Here is an 18,836-nt window from a genome sequence, read left to right as displayed (position 1 = left end):
CATATATCACCTCCTTAACTTAGAAACAACAAAAAGAATGGTGAAAAAAAATATTATTCTAATCATTCTATTTTACGTGTCTAACTTGATTAAAGATATTCAATTAATATTATTTCAAAATTTTGTAATTGATAACATTATTCGGTTTGGAGTAGGGGTCGGAATACACTTCGTATCAAGCACTTGGTAAACAACTTTTGTTAAATAGAAGAAACTATTTATGTCGATAACTAGTTAATAGCTAGTTTAGGTATAAGAGAAAATAGCTTGTTACTATTGTCAACTAAGCTCATGGTGCCCTTTATTTTAATTGATATAGTGTAGGTGAATTAGAATCCCTCACAGGCTAATAGAGTGTCCTATTTATTCTAGAGAAGTTGAGAGTAACATGTTGAAGAGCTGCTAATGGAGTTGGCATGGTGTGTGGCGACTGATGCTCAAGTTAATCATATCACATAATAATCATTTATATGATGGTTGGTTGAGAAGGGCTCACATGCGCACAACACTCATGCTTTCAAGCTAGTAAAATTGCTCAATACACTCATTAGTAATATACTAATATTTAGTTTAATATATATTGGTATATATACTTTTTTTTTTTTTTGTAATGAGAAAAATTCGATGCTAAATAAATCTACCTAACAACAATATACCATCACACGTATACAATGTGTAATCTTTTATGTCGATCGCAACATAAAATTTCAACTCAAACAATAAATCCTTGATTACATGTGTTAACATAATATCTATGTATTGCCCACATGATTTAAGCATAAGAACATAATTAGTTTTTTATTATTTTACATGTTATTATGGGAGACGATGAGATTTACCCACCTAGCTTCTCGATTAATATAAAATAATAATTATACATGTATTTTGACTAATAATTTAATCTTTTGATAGATATTAAAAAAAAAATTAATGCATACATGCCTTAAAAATGTGTTTAGCCAATAGAGTAATGCTATACACCATTCTTAAATTTTTTCTCCAAATTTTCTCTCATGACGTTACTTTATCTGATTGAACTTTTTAGTATTTGATGGTTAACTAAGTTTAATTTTCAACCAATTCATGAGTATCCTGGAAACAATTATAATGCCATGTAACAAGTGTCAAAATACCCTTGTCTATGGTGTGTTTGTAGGAGATTATTTGCATGAATTTGTGTTTCTTTGGGTGTATTTGATGAATATTATGCCTTAATTGGTCAAATGTGTGAAATATATAGTGAATAATTGAGAGGTGCAATTGTTATTTTCAAGAAATTGGAGCTCAAGGAGGGGTATTGTGGTCATTTTGGAGCTATAAAGGGGACATTTAGCTAGATGAACATTTTCACGACTAAATGCGCCCTCGTGTAAGCGTTTATGCAGAGAAAGGCAAAAAGTTTCACGCACCGTTCCACGAAAGTGAGAACAAATTAAAAGCTATGAGATTGGGAGAAAGTTGCACGAGCAGAATCACACTCGTGCAAAGCTTCACACTGGAAAATTAAAGGCATAAAGTTTTACGAAGCATCTCACGAACGTGCAAGGCATTCAATTTTTTAGAAAGATTTCACAAGCACTGTCATGTACGTGCAAGCATTTATGAAAGGTGAAGCGCGGAGTATTTAGAGGACTTTAATGAGTTGACTTTGTAACTTTAATTTATACTTAGATTTCACTTTACACGCCTAGCTATAGCTTTGGATTGTACTTCAATTCTAGAAAGAGAAAGGTTCTAGGGTTTGAAAACACATTGACAACTTGCCTTGGATCTTAGAGCTCAACTCTTGATTGATTGAAGAGATTTTTTTTTTTTGAAAATATTTGATTGAAGAGATTTGATTAATGCAATTTGTAATTGAGCTAAGTTTTCTACTATGAATTCTCATTTCTTTTACTCTATAATTCCATTTCTTACTTGCTCAATTATGGTCGTGATTGCTAAGATCATGAGCGGCTAGGCATTGTGGGGAATTGGTTTTGTTTTACTTGCAGGATAGCATGAATGCTCTTTGATTGGTATTATGAGGTGTAATTGTGCCTTGATGGATAAGTCTTTTGTTGAAAGTGGATTACGATGTTACCTCTTGTGCATTGAACGTGCGCTTTGCACAAGAGAATCTAGGTAAAGTAGTGCTTGCCAAGGAATTGGGAGCAATTCTTAGCCCTTCCATTTGCAATTCTTACCTTATGTTTGAAAATGAAGCTCGGAAAAAGACGAACACAAGATTTTCAATAAAATGCCCCGGGGGATTAAAGTTGCTACACAAGTAAACTCGAATCCTTTGGGAGGCCAAGAACCTTGGCAATTGATGTTAGTCTTCCAAGTGTCACAATTCAAGTACATCTTGACATTTAGTCCTCTACGGTTGATTCTCCATGCCTTCAATCAAGGGGAGCTATTTCAATCCCTTAAACTTATTATTCTGGATTCTTTGGTTACTTGCTTCCATTTATTGCTTTATATGCTTGCCTTAATGCTCGTTGGTTACACGTTCCTTCTTGATCTTTATCTCAATGCTTGCACCTAGCTTCGCCAAGCCTCTTTGCACTTGTGATTAACCTTTGCTACTCACTCCAAGTTGTTATCCTTGAGATACGAAATCCCAGAAAATCTTTATTCCTCACTTGCTTTCCATCCACCGCATATTACACCGTTGTCACCATGTCATAAAGAAAAATACAGGAAACGAAAATAGTGTTATTCTAACCAATATCTACATGTAAGTACATATGACAATGGGGTACTCAAAACATACATATGACAATGGGATAGGGGTAGGTAGTATACCCCATTCCCGTCCATTTGATGAATTTTTGGGGACAGAAAATCTTTACTCCAGTCAATTCTATAGTCAAGCTAGTAATTTAGTGCAATTTTTAATATTGAAGTAAAAAAATAAATATCCTCAGAATTGTAACACTAATCCAGGTTTGAATTGTAACACAAATTGTAACAGATTAATGTTTATTTAATTATTTAATGCTATCATAGTATCATAACTTCTTTTTTAAAAAATGATTTTTGCACGGGGTTTTTAATCATGAGCACCTCAAATAAATGTATAAACCTTTATGTACTTGGTCCGTTTATTTTATAAGCTATGTTGGAAAAAGTATGAATCACACTGAACTACTATGTATATTTTAGTAAAATAATAATAATGATGATGATGATGATAAATATAATAATAATAATAATAATTAAAAAAATAATGTTTTAGAACTTGCTGTCAAGTGATAGAAAGTATAAACTAATTAAGAATATAATACAATTACTATTAAATAGAAAGCAATTTTGTTTGAAAATTAATGATTAGCGAATTACGTTATTCGTTATCTCTTGACTCCGTGATAGTATTAGTTATTTGTATAAATTTTTTTAATGAAATTAGTTATTGATTGGGATGTGACTCAAACTTGAAACCTCTAAAAAGAAAGTAATAGAGATATCATCGGACCACAAGCTAATTAGTTGTAACATGTAAATGATTTTTAAGTACATTGTTATATTTTAATAACAACAATTTATTAATTATATAATAATTTTGTAATAAATAAAATTTGATATTTTGTTATTTTAAAGAACGTTATTTATTTATTACATGTAACAAGAATTTTACTTCTTCACTAAAATGTTGAATCTCCAATCCCAATGGTCCTCTACACCCCGACTTGACAGAACATTTAGGAGGTTGTAAATCACCGTAGCTTAGTGACTCAACAAATAGGGTCAAATGCTTATGCGCACAAGGGATTTGTTTATTTTGGACATAATTCTAGCAGTGCGATGAATATGTCATAAAATAAAGTAGCATAAAATTAAAATGTAAAGAATAAAATGGCTAATTAAAGAAAGGGTACCTTAATGGAGTTATTGAAAGTGGATTAGTTGGGAAACATACATGATTGCAGGGGCCTAGTGGAGTCCTAAGCTAATTGCATGCTAATTATTCAACTTTATCTTTTTTGAGTTAAATGACAAATAATTGTAATTGATCTGCACACTACTCTTTGTAAAGGCAAAAATTTAAAATAAAATAAAAATTGAATGTAGAAAACAAATACACACATGAGCTTAGTTGATTCCGATGAAAAGTGAGGTTGCGATGGTAATAGAGGTAGGGAGAGTGTGAAAGAATAATTTATAAAATGTTTACTAAATAAAAATCTCAAAAAATATTTTTTTGCAAACATTTATTTCCATTGACAAATATTACTTTTCATTTGTTTCATTTTTTGTTGAATATCCAAAAAAAAAAAACAGAGAAAATAACTTAAAAACAAGATAGCGGAGAGTGATAGAGTGAAAAAAAAAAAAGATTTAGAAAATATCTTTTGAATAAAATTCTCAAAACAAATTTTCTATCAAAATGAATTATTTTTTCTTTGAGTATAATAAATAGTTTTTGCTGATTTTATTTTCATTGAATAGCTTCTTCTTCTTCTTCTTCTTTTTTTTTGGGATTTTCAAATACACCATTAACAAAAGTAATTTATATTTTGATTATCAAATTAAATGAGAAGTTGATGTATAAACATTATTGTCGGTCAATAAAAATGATTTTAAAAAACTTTGTTTTATTAAAGATTTATTAGTAAAAAAATTCAAACATTATTTCCCATTCAAGCAACTAACCGGAAACTCCATTAATGGCGTGCAAAGGTGATTATTATAACAACAAAATCAATGAGCAATAACCCAATGGGGTAGCTCAAGTGACAAATGAGTTATTTTTGTGAGAAAATTTTTGGTCACACAAGTGACGATTTCCGGTGAAAGACCCGATAAATTTAGGTGTGTAGAGATAATATACCAATAGTTATACCATGGACCTGGTGAACCCGTCACAATTTACATACGGAATGTTCATAATTCAAATTGTGAACATTCAGTATATAAATTGTGTATTTTGAACCCGAATCTACATTACAATGTGGATCCGCTCCGGTCCACGAATAATTTGCCAGATACAATAAAGGAAAATGGATTATAGGTCATAAGTGCAATAATAATGCATTATATTGGGGCATTATATATCTTATCATATCTTATACGGAGTAGAAATGTATTTAATTTTTTAAAAAAGGATGAGAAATGTTGGGGAAAGTACAAGTAGAAGAAGCAGGACTGGGTGTACTGACTGACACCTCTTTTGGACGTTCAAAGCTGTGGATGAAGGAAGGAAACAGATTTTGGATTGAGATGCAGTAGGTACGTGTGCAGTTACTAGTGGTTGTCATTTTCTAATTTCAGATATATAACAGTGTTGGATCAACTCTGCCTCAGTATATACTTGCCAATCAAACACCTTTTGTTGTTGGGTTAATGTAAACCAGAGGTTTTTTTTTTTTTTGAAAACTAAACCAGAGGTTTCTTAAATATTTCAGTTACAACTTTGTGTACTTCGAAAATGTACGATATTACTTAGTGTATACTCTTAAATATTTTAGTTGTATCTTTTTATATTTCGGAAATGTACAATATTGCTTAATGTATATTTTTAAGTAGTGGTTGTATGGTTTTTTTTTTTTATTTGTCATTTTAAAAAATATGATGTTTTACTTCTTATTTGCAAAACATTAGAAAAATATAATTTTTACCGCTAGTTTGGTTTGTGGAAAATAATTATGTAAAGTAAATTTTATTTCTCTTTAAATTTTAAATAAAATGTATCTCAATAAAATACTTTATTGGGAACCAGATAAGTCGTTAGTGTTTAAATTATACTATAAGCACGTTACTTTTAGTTTAAGACTATGTTTGAAAACCTGAAGAAAAACTAAGGACAATAGAAAACAAGTGTGACTCAAAAGAAAATAGTCTTATTTTTCTGGAAAACAACTTTCCCTTTTTGGAGGAAGTCATTTTCCTAAGCGACGTCTTCGTTCTTCTTCTCCCTAAACCTACTAGCCAACTGTTGTTGCCCTTGTTGCCAGCCGCTATCACACCCCAAATCCGGCCAGGTCATTGCTGTTCGTCATTAAGCATATCGATGGACAAATTGACAAAAACTAACTGTAACGAAAAATTTTGTTAAATTGCTTGATGTATAACATAAATTAGCTAAATAATCAACACATCAGTTATACTCTCTCAATGTGTAGAAGCTGCATTGAATTCTAGGGATGTGAAAAAAAAAATTGGATCAATTAAATAAAATTAATTATTGTTAATAATCATGTGGTCTAGTGGCACAAAGTGGTTCTCCCAACATGAGAGGTTATAGGTTCGAGCTTTAGTGGGACAGGTTGTAACATAGTTCATAGTTTGAAGTATTCAAAATACTAGAATATTTTGAATTTTGGTTCGGTTTTATTTTTGTAGTTCACTTTTTTTTTTTGGGTCATTTTGATTTTCCGTTGATTATCAATTATGTTTGAAATCGCCCAAAATATTGAAGATGAACTTTGCCTCTTTTAATTTAGTATTTATATATTTTGTTCAAATTATAAATGAAAAATAGTCGAATAGGCCCTTGGACTTTTGACAAACAAATAATTATACCATTGAATTTTAAAAAGTTCCGATTAAACACTTAAACTTAGAAAAATCATCCATCCAAACCCTATTTACTATTAAATATTAATGAGCATGTTATTGGTAAAATTATGATGACATGACATGATTTTTATTTACATATTAGTGTTGACTGTCAATATGAAGAAGGATGTCACCCTCTTCAACTGTGCGTTGACTGTGCGATGATAGTCGTTGGATTCCTTCTTCATATATGAAAAAAGACATCACCCTCTTCAACTGATGAATGTGGCTTTGAACATGATACCGACGATAATGACGAGGTGGCAATGGATTTGGAAATTATGATTTTAAAAAAATAATTTAACCGATAAGATTATCGGCTAATGGGTCTTAATGTTAGAGAATATAGACTATTACATTTATATGGTAATAGCACCGTTAGAAGCAGTTAATAACAAACTCTAATAGGTTGTTAATAACATCCTTACGACCAAGGAGATTCGGATTAATAACAACACCTAATAGGTTGTTAATGACATCCTAACGACCAAGGACATTCAGATTAATAACAACCTCTAATAGGTTATTAATAACATCCTAATGACTAAGGATATTCAGATTACAACAGCTACAGACGTACAAATATCCAAAATATTACATCACACATAAAGTAACCAAGTGAAGAATTCTGTTAAATTAACTGACAAAAACTGACTGGTAACTGTAGTGTTAGTTAGAACACTTATGATTAATCGGTTGGTCAGTTATAAGGTCTGATTGAAATTTTGAATACAAAATTCATTGTTTATATTTAATTGAAATTATTTTTGAAATCGATCAAAATATCGAAGATGATTTCTTGTTTAATTGAATGAACTTTGCATGTTTTAATTTAGTATTTATTTATTTATTTTTTCAAATTATAAAGGAAAAATAGTCAAATAGACTATTGGACTTTTGACAAACAAATAATTATACCATTGAATTTTAAAAATTTCAAATTAAACACTCAAACTTAGAAAATTTGTCCATCTAAACCCTATTTACTATTAATGAACATGTTATTGGTAAAATTATGATGACATGTCATATTTTTGTTTACATATTAGTGTTGACTTCCAATATGAAGAAGGAGGTCACCCTCTTCAACTATGCATTGACTGTGCGATGATAGTCGTTGGATGCCAAGGACGCCACCCTCTTCAACTGATGAATGAGGCGTTGAACATGACAACGAATGACGATGCGACAATGGATTTGGAAATTTTAGATTTTTTTATAAAATAATTTAACCGGTAAGATTATCGGCTAAATGAGTCTTAATGTTAGAGAGTTTAGGCTATTACATTTATATGGTAATGACACCGTTAGAGTCAGTTAATAACAAACTCTAATACGTTGTTAATAACATCCTAACGACCAAGGAGATTCGGACTAATAATATTCTCTAATGGGTTGTTATTGACATCCTAACGACCAAGGAGATTTAGATTAATAACAACCTCTAATAGGTTGTTAATAACATCCTAACGACCAATGATTTTCAGATTACAACAGCTGCAAACGTGCAACTATCCAAAACATTACATCACACATAAAGTAACCAAGTGAAGAATTCCGTTAAGTTAACTGACCATAACTAACTCATAATTGTAATTTTAGTTAAATCAGTTATGATCGATCAATCAGTTGGTCAGTTATAAGATCCCGCTGAAATTTTGAATATAAAATTCATTAATTATATGTTACTATATTTATATATAAGCTTGAATCTAAAATTTAACATTTTATTTAAATATAAATTCAACATCTATACCATATCATAAAATAATATGACATTTTAATATTTGGGAATATGATCTTTTAAATTTCATATGACTTATATTGAAGTGAACTATATCCTATAAAGAATATTATATAGTGATTTCAATATAAGAGATTATAATTTTTTTATGACATACATGATATAACATAATTAACATTTGGTACTTTATTACTGTGATTAATCCATATTTGACCTTGGTAAAACTGGCAATTTTTCATAATTAATTAATGAATAACATGATGACAGCTGCTTAATGTAACAAACCGGCAAGCCTGTCCTAACCTGATTACAATGGATAAGGACTTAACGTCTGTTAATCACTTTAACGGCTACCGGCCATCCCTCGTTTCTCATGCTTATAGTCTGTTGCGTGTAGTTTTTCATTTTTTTTTCTTTTAATTATATACATATATATATATTTCTCTCTCCTCTCTCTTCTCTGATTGTTAGATTAGCTCGTCGGAAATTCTCGGAGTCTGGTCTTCCTTAACAGTCCTCCGGTCTCATTTTCTTCTTCTTTTTTTAATTTTTATTTATATATATAATTTTTTTTTCTTTTTTAGTTTTTGTACTTTGTGGTCAGTTTCAATTCTAATCAAAGGCCACTCAGTCTCCGAATTTTCTTTGTTCTATTTTTTATTTTCATTTATTTGTGTCTGAATTTGGTTTTTTCTCTCTCTAGAAAGAGAGGTAGGAGAGAGAGGGGCGAGGACTCGGAACCTCCGTCGTCCGGCGCTCACCGGAAAATTGAGAGCGGCCGGCCGGATAGACGAGGAGTTTCTGAGGGAGAAAGAGACAGCGATTGCTTGCAGAGGAGAGGGGATTATAGGGAGGAAATTGAGATTGTGTAATATATTCATAGAATACCTGTGGTTAACGTGCAATGCAGGAAAAACAGAGGAGAGAGAAAGGCATCGAAGCTTTGGAGGTTCTTGCACGGCACAGAAACCTAGATCTCTTCTTCAATCTCCCGTCCTTCCCTTGCCTTATGCCGTAATTTATTCGAATTTTCTCTCTCTGGATTTCTTAAGCCTCACTCCGTTGCCTTTCTATAAAATCTGCTTTGCTGTTGTATCTCTTTCTCTCTCTATTTTTTTGTTTGAAATTCCCCTTCTGGTTTGGTTCTTTTTGTTCTCGGCATCTCTGGTTTTTTTGTGTCCTCGGAGATGGTACTCAAATTCTAAAAAGGTTGGTGAATTTTTATTTATTTATTTTTTTTATTTTGTGCAAATTATGCTACTGAATTTTGCAGCATTTCTATGTTTGGCCTTTGATCTTTTGATCGCTAGTGTTTGAATTTGAAGTTCGCTAGTTTTGGTGTGTTTGGACACTTGCAAATTGCAATGCACGACCGCCTGTCCATTCCTATGAGTTTAAGTTTGTGGTGAAGCTCATATTTCTGTCTTCTTGATCTATAGTTTTTATTTCAGTTGGTTAGTTGCATTTGATTTTCTGAGAGGTGAAAAAGTTGGATTTTGATTGCTTTGAAGCTTCCAAAAATATTTGTGGAAGAGAAGAAAAAAGGGCATTTCTTTGTCAGTTAGTGATTGAATACTAATTTGCTATATATGACTGTATTTTAAGCTCAATGTTCTGCACCTGTAAAACTGTTATGGTGAAAATGCTAACTCAATTTAACTCTTATTCCAAAAATAAGAGTGAAAGAGAAGTAAAAGGGCAATTCTTTGTCAATTAGTGATTGAAACTCATTTGATGTAATGACTGTATTTTAAGCTTGATGTTCTGCACTTTAACACTGTTGTGCAAATACTAACTCGAATGAACTAAAATCCAAACTTGACAGGCCAATACTGAAACTGTCTTTTATTTGCTCTTGTTTGTTATCATTTCAGTGAAGTTGAATTAAGGCACATACATTTATGTATTACTCCATAGTAAATGCATGATATTTTAAAATTATCAGAACTAGTTTGCTTCTCTTAGCTATCAAGGACTTTTTGTTGCCCAATTTTTGAACTTTATTGGGAAAATGAATTGTATTTAATTCTTATTGGCTTATTGCAGAACACCATTGAATTGGGATGTTTTTTACTTTTTCCTACAGATTGCTTTATACGTGCTCTGGTGGAATCCAAAGACTCAGTTTTCTCACCTTCTTAGTACTGTCTTCTGAATCCATTTTGCATAATGCCATCCCAGATGGTGGACCCTCACAGTTTATCTCCAACGTCCTTCTTCTCTGAGGAGATGCGTTTTCATGACGAGGTATTGGCTTCTTGTGCAATAATGAAATTCCTTTTTTTGTCATATCTGTACATACTTAATACAACCAAACTTTTTGTACACGTCTGTACTCCCAACTCCTGCTTGCATGTACAATTTACTTGTAACAGTGGGTGTTATCTTTGTCTCATTGTTATCTCTGATGACCAATTTATTCTTTTTCCATACTTGGCAGAGGCCTGTTTCATTTTGGAAGTCAGATAGCCTGTCCAATTACCATGGTGAGTAGTAATATTCTAGGCCAAATCCAGGTTCTATCTTTCGCTGCATTCAACATCATGGTCCAAAGCGAATAAATGTAAATGTTGGGCATGATTCACCTATCTTTTACAATTTCCTTTGTTCCCAGCATTTATGTTTCTTTAAGTCCACCCTCCCATGCATGCAATTTGTTTGCTATCTCATATCAGTCTTCAGGTACTAACCTCAATTTTTGAAGTTCTATGCCAAATGCTGTGTCAAGTTGGTTATTCCCAAAACTAGAAGAATAAGACTGGAAAGTTTTGAAATTGATTATTCATTTTTTATACCCTCCTTGTACTTCAATTTTGTTTGGTAGAGTTTATGTTTCCTAATGAGAGAAGTTAAATCTATTTCTTCCTTTTCACTTTGGAGCTATGGGAAAAAAGATGAGAGATAGAGGCACACAGTTCACCTTACTGGACTGTAAAAATTAGACTCTGAAATAAGGCAACATTGCATGAAGTACTGTCATCTAACATCAGCAAGAAACTTCGTACAACTACCAGTCAAGTCTACCTGTCTAGATGTATTCATTCACAATAAATTTGTATCTTTTGAGCATACAAGTGTCTGATTTTATAAAATACAAATACATGATTCTCTTATTATTTGTAAATATCTCAAACTTTTCAAATCCGTATTTAGATTTGTAGGATCTAGAATTATCTTCACAAACAAAATCCTGGGGCTGTTATAATTCACAAATGTTGCCGGCTCTAGGTTTGTTTAATTTGTTGTAATCCTCTTCTATTGTATCTCCAAAAAGAAGATAAATTTACTTCTCAAGGGATGAAGGGAAGCCTCTTCAAGATTTCCCCCACTTTTCTGGTCTAAAACTAAGGCTGGTTTAATTTAGTTTCTTCATTTAAGGTTCGGAAGCCTTGCATTTAACTTAATGCCTTTCACAGGTCTGAAAACGGATGAAACATTCAGAGGAGGTGTTCCTTCTTCAATAGAAGAGCAGAAGGTAAACGGTACAATTGAAAAGCATGCAATTCGACTGCAAAAAGCTGCCAGCTACTCTTTGCCAAGAACTCTTAATAATGACCTAGGCGCAAGATCTATTTTCAATACAGAATCTGCATTATATTCAACAGAAGGTGACAAACTAAATATGGCGGGGACTCAACATGAAAATGGTCTTTTTTCCAGCTCATTATCAGAGTTGTTTAGTAAAAATTGTAAGTTTTCCTTTCTCTAGCCAGTTCTTCAATCTATCATCATGAATTCGTGATTGATGTGACTGACCTTTTAAATTGTGTCATATTTTCAATTTAGGAAGTGATTCTTGGTAGATCTATAAAATGTTTTCTATTGTCTTAAAAAAAGTTGTAAACATTATTGACACATTGGGAACTTTTAATGCAGTGCAACTATCAACAAACAATTTTCCACATGGAAATTCTGCTGGTGCAGCTGCTGCCTCACACTATGAGGAAGAGGAACCTTTGGAATCCCTTGAAGAACTTGAGGCTCAAGCTATTGGGGATCTTCTCCCTGATGACGATGACTTGCTTTCTGGGGTGACAGATGGGCTTGACTGTGTGCACAGATCCTATACTGGGGAAGAGGATTTGGACCTGTTTAGCAGTGTTGGAGGGATGGACCTAGGTGAAGATGATTCCTCTTATGGTTCTCATCGACTTGGTGGAATCCCATCTAGCATGGGCAGTGGGACAAATATTGCCGTGAAGTTTCCAAATGGAGCTCCTTGTTCTCAATACATGGACAAAACCCTCAGCCATGGGATGTCAATAAGTTTTCCTAACAGCTTACCCAGTCTGTTAAGGCTGGAATCAGTTGGTAACCAATCTAATCTTAGTGAGACCAACCACTTGCAGAATCAAATGAACATTGAGTTTAGGGGCTCGCCAAATTGCCACCCTAATTCTCTTCCTAAATATCATGATGGTTTAACCAATTTAACTCCCTCCAATTCTCCAGGAGGCATTGGCACAAATATAAATGCCAGGCCATCAGATTTGATGGATAGCCGGCAATATTCTAGACTTGGCTCAAATGGGCATTCAATTGATTTGAATGAAGGTGGTAAGTTTCAATGATTTTCTATATTTATTCTTTGGATTATTATCCTTCAATTTAAGTTTAACAGTTTGTGGACTCATAAAGTCCGTGAATGTGCATATAAATGTTCTTAAATTGCAACAGAAAGAAGAGAAAAAGGAAATACTAGTTAATTAAGTAGTGGCACTGCTAAAGCTTAACTGGCCTTTACAAGTTCCTATTTGGATATGGGAGATAAAAAGTCTACCAGAGTCTTCTTAGTTCTTATTCCCATGTCTATTTTCCCTCAATAAATTTTATTAAATACTATTGAGAAAAGAATTATTAGAGAATACAAGGACTATACCACTTTTATTTGAAAAGGAATACCACAATGTTGAACATGGCTAATTATGCTCTCTTGCTCAGTTTTTGGTCCCACTGGAAACGGTGGGTGTCCAACACCAGGGAATCCATATGCATGGAGTAGTTCACCCCAGCGACAGCCTCAAAGGATGATGTGGCCAAACTCACCATCATTTGTCAGCGGAATTTGTGCTGCACGCCCACAATTGCATGGTGTTCCTGGAACACCATCTCATATGCTGAGTGCACTTCTACCAGTAAACAATCACCATGTGGGATCAGCACCATCTGTCAATCATTCTCTTTGGGATAGAAGACAAGCTTATACAGGTGAATCTCCTGATGCTTCTGTCTTCCACCCGGGTTCTCTTGGCAGTTTGCGGATTTCTGGTAATTCACCACAGCCTTTAGAGTTTGTTCCTCATAATATTTTCTCCCCGGGAAATGGAAGTTGTATGGACTTGCCAATACCTTCAAAGAATGTTGGATTACACTCGCCTCATCAGAGGTGTATGATGTTTCCTTCAAGAGGCCAAATGATTCCTATGATGAATGCATTTGATTCTCCAACTGGAAGGACAAGAAGCAGGAGAAGTGAAGGCACTTCGAGTCAAACAGACAACAAAAAACAGTTTGAACTTGACATTGACCGAATTATGAGAGGGGATGATAAGCGGACGACATTAATGATAAAGAACATTCCTAACAAGTATGTTGCGAGTACCTAACACCATGCACTTATTTTGCATACTTATTTTATTTTATTTACATATATTTATTGCCCACAAACTGGCTAATAATTTCATGGGAAGCACAAAGATCATATATTTGTAGATATATTAGTTTCTAAACTGATCTATATCTAACTTGGGTATCAATTATTGTTGCTGTTATTATTTCCCTAGCTGTGAATTGACTGATCAAAATTGAAAGTTGTAAAAGGATGGGTGATGTAGAACCTCCCTGAAAATTTCATCCAATCTTTGGTTGACCTTACACATTGTTTTTAAACATTAATACTAGGTAGGGCATCTGGATCCACCATCTATTACTCATCTCATGATTAATGCTACTTTATGAAACCTTCTTTGCATACTTGTGTGTGGCAAGAATTCCAGAGATTCATTAATATATGTGCTTTTTACTGCTCTTGCTTTATAACATCTTTCTTTCTCCTCCTGATGGGAACTCTAGGTACACTTCAAAGATGCTTTTGGCAGCAATTGATGAACGCCACAGAGGAAGTTATGATTTTATCTATTTACCCATTGATTTTAAGGCAAGTATATTAAGTATTAACCATTGAAGGAAATTCTTTTATTTGGTATCTACTAAAGTTGCTACAATTTCCATCACTCTATTACAACAAATTGGTTTTCATATTTGTTGCAGAACAAATGCAATGTGGGTTATGCATTTATCAATATGACTGAGCCTTCGCTGATTATTCCTTTTTATCAAGTATGGTTCCCTCTAACCCTCACTAAATGATTGCTATGATCTTGTTCTTTCTTTCTGTACCCTAGTACCATTTGTTTATACAAGATATAAATTGTTTTGTCTGGCAGTCATTTAATGGCAAAAAGTGGGAGAAATTCAATAGTGAAAAGGTTGCATCACTTGCGTATGCTCGCATCCAGGGAAAAGCTGCCCTCATTGCTCACTTTCAGAATTCTAGCTTGATGAATGAAGATAAACGATGTCGGCCCATACTTTTCCATACTGATGGTCCCAATGCAGGTGATCAGGTATGACCATAGATCTTTACACACAAGCTTGTGCTTTACCTGGCCACAGCTTTTGTGTTTGACTTTTTCTTCAACTTAGAGGATAAGAAGCTCAAAATGAATGTAAAGTTGAAATATGGGTATTGAAGTTGCACCAGGTTGAATTCATATGCTTGCGACATCAGCTAGTTCTTGCTTGTGCAACTCAACTTCACTAAAAGCCCTAATTGTGATCTAATTGACTCTGTATGAATTTTGTTTGTTTTGCTCATTGAACTCTCATTGAAGCGTAGCATCATGTACTAAAATGTCTTGGCTATCTCCTAGTACTATCACGTTGGGCCTATTTTGAAGATGTTTAAACCATCTTAATCTATTTATGTAAGTTATGACAACGAATAATTGTTAAGGTATTGAGTAGATAATTTTATTTTTTTCACAGATGACGTGAACTATCCCTTTGGTTGTTACTCCAAATAAGATCTGCTTGAGAATAGGGTTTGGCCTAGAATTACTGTATTGATCTGTAAACTCACCCTAGCAGCCTAGCATGGTTATATGCTCTACCTGCTTTCTAAAGTTGAAGGTTTTCGGCCTTCTATCCATTATGTGTTCATGATCAATTACCAATGTTTTCCCCTTTAGCATATAGTTATATGTAGTGCTACTACCTACTAGGATATTTGTGTGAAAGAAACGTGTATTTACTATTTACACTGTATATGCTTGAAGACAGGATAATATCTCAGTCTCATATACTGTTTCTTGGCAGGTGCCCTTCCCCATGGGTGTTAATGTCAGGTCAAGACCTGGAAAGGGCCGAATTGGCACAAGTGAAGAAAACAACCAAGGAAGTCACACAAGCCCAACCAATGGGGAGTCGAGTGGTGATTCATCTTCAGTCTCTTTAAATGAGTCAAACTAAACAGGCTGCTTCGATTTTGTTGGCGCTAACCCTTTAGGAATGAGGGCACATGGATTACATCCCCGTCCGATTTTCTTATGTATATTAGGGTTGGTCAGCGGAAAGCAGAAGAGCAAGAAGACAATAGTAGTCGTTACTTGGTACTTTCTGTTTCTTTGGTAACTCCCGAATTGTATGAGACCAATGAGCATTCCTACCCCATTTGTTTCGGATACTGAGCTGAGGCGATCCCTAGGAGCAAACAGTTGAGCTTCAAAAGTTTTGAAGAATTTAGAAGTACTAATTGCTTATTACTCCGTATTATTATGATTATGATGATGATGTGTATGTACAGGGGTTGTAATAGGGTGGGTGGGTGGGTGGGTGGGTAAGGTTGGTTTAGACTTTCCCATGCCATGCCTAGCCTAATTCCTCTGGCATTTTCGCCTGCCAACAGAAGCCAGAGAGCATTGTGGAAACAATTTTTCTTTTGTTGCTTAACATTTGATGCTGTACCATTTCTTTCTAATTTAATATACTTTTCGTGCTGCTGCTGCCGGGACCTTTCTTGCTTGTTCTCAATTTTGCGTGTTGTTAATTCCCACCACTATTATTACATTCCTACTTTGTCGCCACTAGTTTCAATCTTGTTGGATTATGATCTACATTGTAAACTAAATGCAAATTGTAAATTCTACTTTCTTTTGTAAATTCTAATTGTAAAAAATCAATAATTTTATTTTACAATTCTACTTTAATATAAAAACATAAAACCTTATTAAAATGCAAATTAAAAATTGTTTGTGGTTTTTAGTATATCATAACTTTATTTATGCTCAATTTATGTAGAAAATATTGACGGTCATGTGTATCCAAATGTCCAATTCAATGTGAATAGATGGGTTTGCATGAACCGCATTTGCCCAATTAATTTGTAATTTTAATTATTTTATAATACAATGCCAAACAAAGATTATTTCTTTTAGTAATTACATATATTAAACTCATATAAGTGCATGATTGCATCAAGAGTGAGGCTCAAAATATTAATTTGTGGTGCATTCAAATTTTTTTTGTACTTTTACTACTAATATAGTTTACAAAGAGGTTTTAATAATTTATAATTTATGTTTTCAATAATAACATAAAATCAAACAAAATTTAATGTTTCTTTAAATAATAATCTATCATGAACCATACGTAATATTTATTTTTTCTAAAATATATATTTATTATATATGGCCGTGCATAGCACGGAACAATAGCTAGTATGTATGTATAATTATTGCAAAAGTTGCAATATAAATGATGACTTGTTTAGAAAAAAATATTTTTACATTTGCCACGTCAACTTGTAATGACTAAAATTGCATGTATGTTTACAACATAATATCCCAAAATTATGTAGTGTCTAGGGATAACAATAGGTCGGGTAAATTCGGTGGGCTATATCTCAATTACCCAACTCATCTTGTATTGTTTTTCCGGTGACACTGACACCTAAATGTCCACGTTGTTTTTTTTTTTTCTTTTTTCCGGCCAGTTTGAGATTTGCGATGTCGTTCAAATCTGGAGGGGAGTGGTCTTCGTTGAATGCTTCTTCTCGCCGATTTTGGGATTGTGATACGGTGGTTTATGGTTCTCCGGTGACGTTATAAGGGGGTCTGGCAGTGACCATGGAGTCTGGTTAGGAATTGTTTTTCCGGTCTTGCGTTTTGGTGTTCTTAGTTTCAGATGACTCTTGCCGGCGAATGAAGTCCGGCGTTAGGCAATTTTGAATGTCTGATTAATTTTATTTAATTTCAGATTGTTGCAAGCTGTCTCATCAAATTGGATTAGGAAGGATTGCTACGAATCCAACGCATTGCAATATTGGTAACAACAACTTCATTTCTTTCTACTAGTATTTGCACACGGCCATTATGATTTGGTTTAGTTAAAACTAGTAGTTGCACCCCGTGTGATGGTTGAAAACAAAAATAAATTGCTAATGATAAAGTTGTACAAACTTTACAAATTAATGAAAACTTCTTTGTATACGACATTTTGAGTCGTATTTGCACATTGTTCATTTTCGTTATTTGTGATAGGGTTATTGTGTCATCTACATTAGTGATAAGGAAAGACGATGATTAGAAAACAAAATTAAATTTGAAAATAAAAGAAATTTCTCATTAAGTATCTACAATGTTATACATTACAAATAATGAAAAAAGAGTTACCGTGAAATAAACTGCTTGTACCGGTGGGGAAAGGCCTCCTAAGAAAAACTGTTTTGTTTTGCTCGATGTAATGATATGTGAGTTGTTACAATTACTCATATGTATACTATAGCAACTTTCATTAACTGCGAGGAAAAAAAACACGCTATGTATAAGTACAAAATTGTGATATAGAAAATTATAACTTAAATGTATAGACAATATATGATAGCCTAATTTTATTTTTTAGTTTCTATGATTATTAAACAATGCAGTCCAAACTATTACATTTTGTATTTTGATGCGGTTCGTCAAAGTCTTGGTGATCACCTAGTTGATTGACTCAAACCACTAATAATAAGAATTGTTCCGCTTGGAAGTCGATTTTGTCTTATCAAGTCAGTTGCTTGACCAATTTGTCTGAGATTGTCTTCTTATCTGTCATCGTTTACCTGTACACTTACTTAATCAAGCTAATTTTATTTTTTAATATAATTTTAGCTTTGAATTTGATGTAATTTTTAAATATATAAATGTTGGAGTATATGCTAATATTATAAAAAGTTGAATGGCAAATAATTAACTTAAATCAAACCCGACATGAAATAGCTAGGATGAAGGAGTATTGTGTTGTATGTGGAGTTGCATAAATTCTGACAATCATAGTATTTTTTGTTTTAAATAATTTTTACATTTTTTAAATCTTTAAAGTGATTAAGTGGGCCGGACTGAATTAATCGTAATGGTCCAAATTGGCCATATCAGCTGTGGGCTGTTTTTGAGGCCCAACTTCTTGTAAATATTTGTTTGGTTAAAAAATAAAGAGGGGGGGGGGGGGG

General features: G+C 33.2%; 1 protein-coding gene across 2 annotated transcripts; it reads left to right on the top strand.

The window, feature by feature from the left end:
* The first annotated feature begins 8,732 nt into the window (after positions 1–8,732).
* LOC116001666 (protein MEI2-like 4) lies at positions 8,733–16,107 on the top strand. 2 transcript variants are annotated; one of them, XM_031241566.1, is made up of 11 exons: positions 8,733–8,808; positions 8,991–9,496; positions 10,374–10,534; positions 10,728–10,773; positions 11,704–11,976; positions 12,164–12,844; positions 13,229–13,874; positions 14,360–14,444; positions 14,558–14,626; positions 14,734–14,913; positions 15,665–16,107. In XM_031241566.1, exons 3-11 carry the CDS (start codon positions 10,457–10,459, stop codon positions 15,815–15,817), a joined length of 2,211 nt encoding a protein of 736 aa, XP_031097426.1. In that variant the 5' UTR covers positions 8,733–8,808; positions 8,991–9,496; positions 10,374–10,456; the 3' UTR covers positions 15,818–16,107. The 2 variants fall into 2 exon arrangements, with proteins under 2 accessions (XP_031097426.1, XP_031097427.1); XM_031241567.1 differs by having other exon boundaries at positions 8,760–9,496; positions 12,164–12,841.
* The last annotated feature ends 2,729 nt before the right edge of the window (positions 16,108–18,836 follow it).

This window comes from Ipomoea triloba, chromosome 13, assembly GCF_003576645.1.
Source record: "Ipomoea triloba cultivar NCNSP0323 chromosome 13, ASM357664v1".
In the NCBI taxonomy this organism is placed as follows: domain Eukaryota; kingdom Viridiplantae; phylum Streptophyta; class Magnoliopsida; order Solanales; family Convolvulaceae; genus Ipomoea; species Ipomoea triloba.
This window is presented reverse-complemented; position numbering and strand designations above follow the sequence as displayed.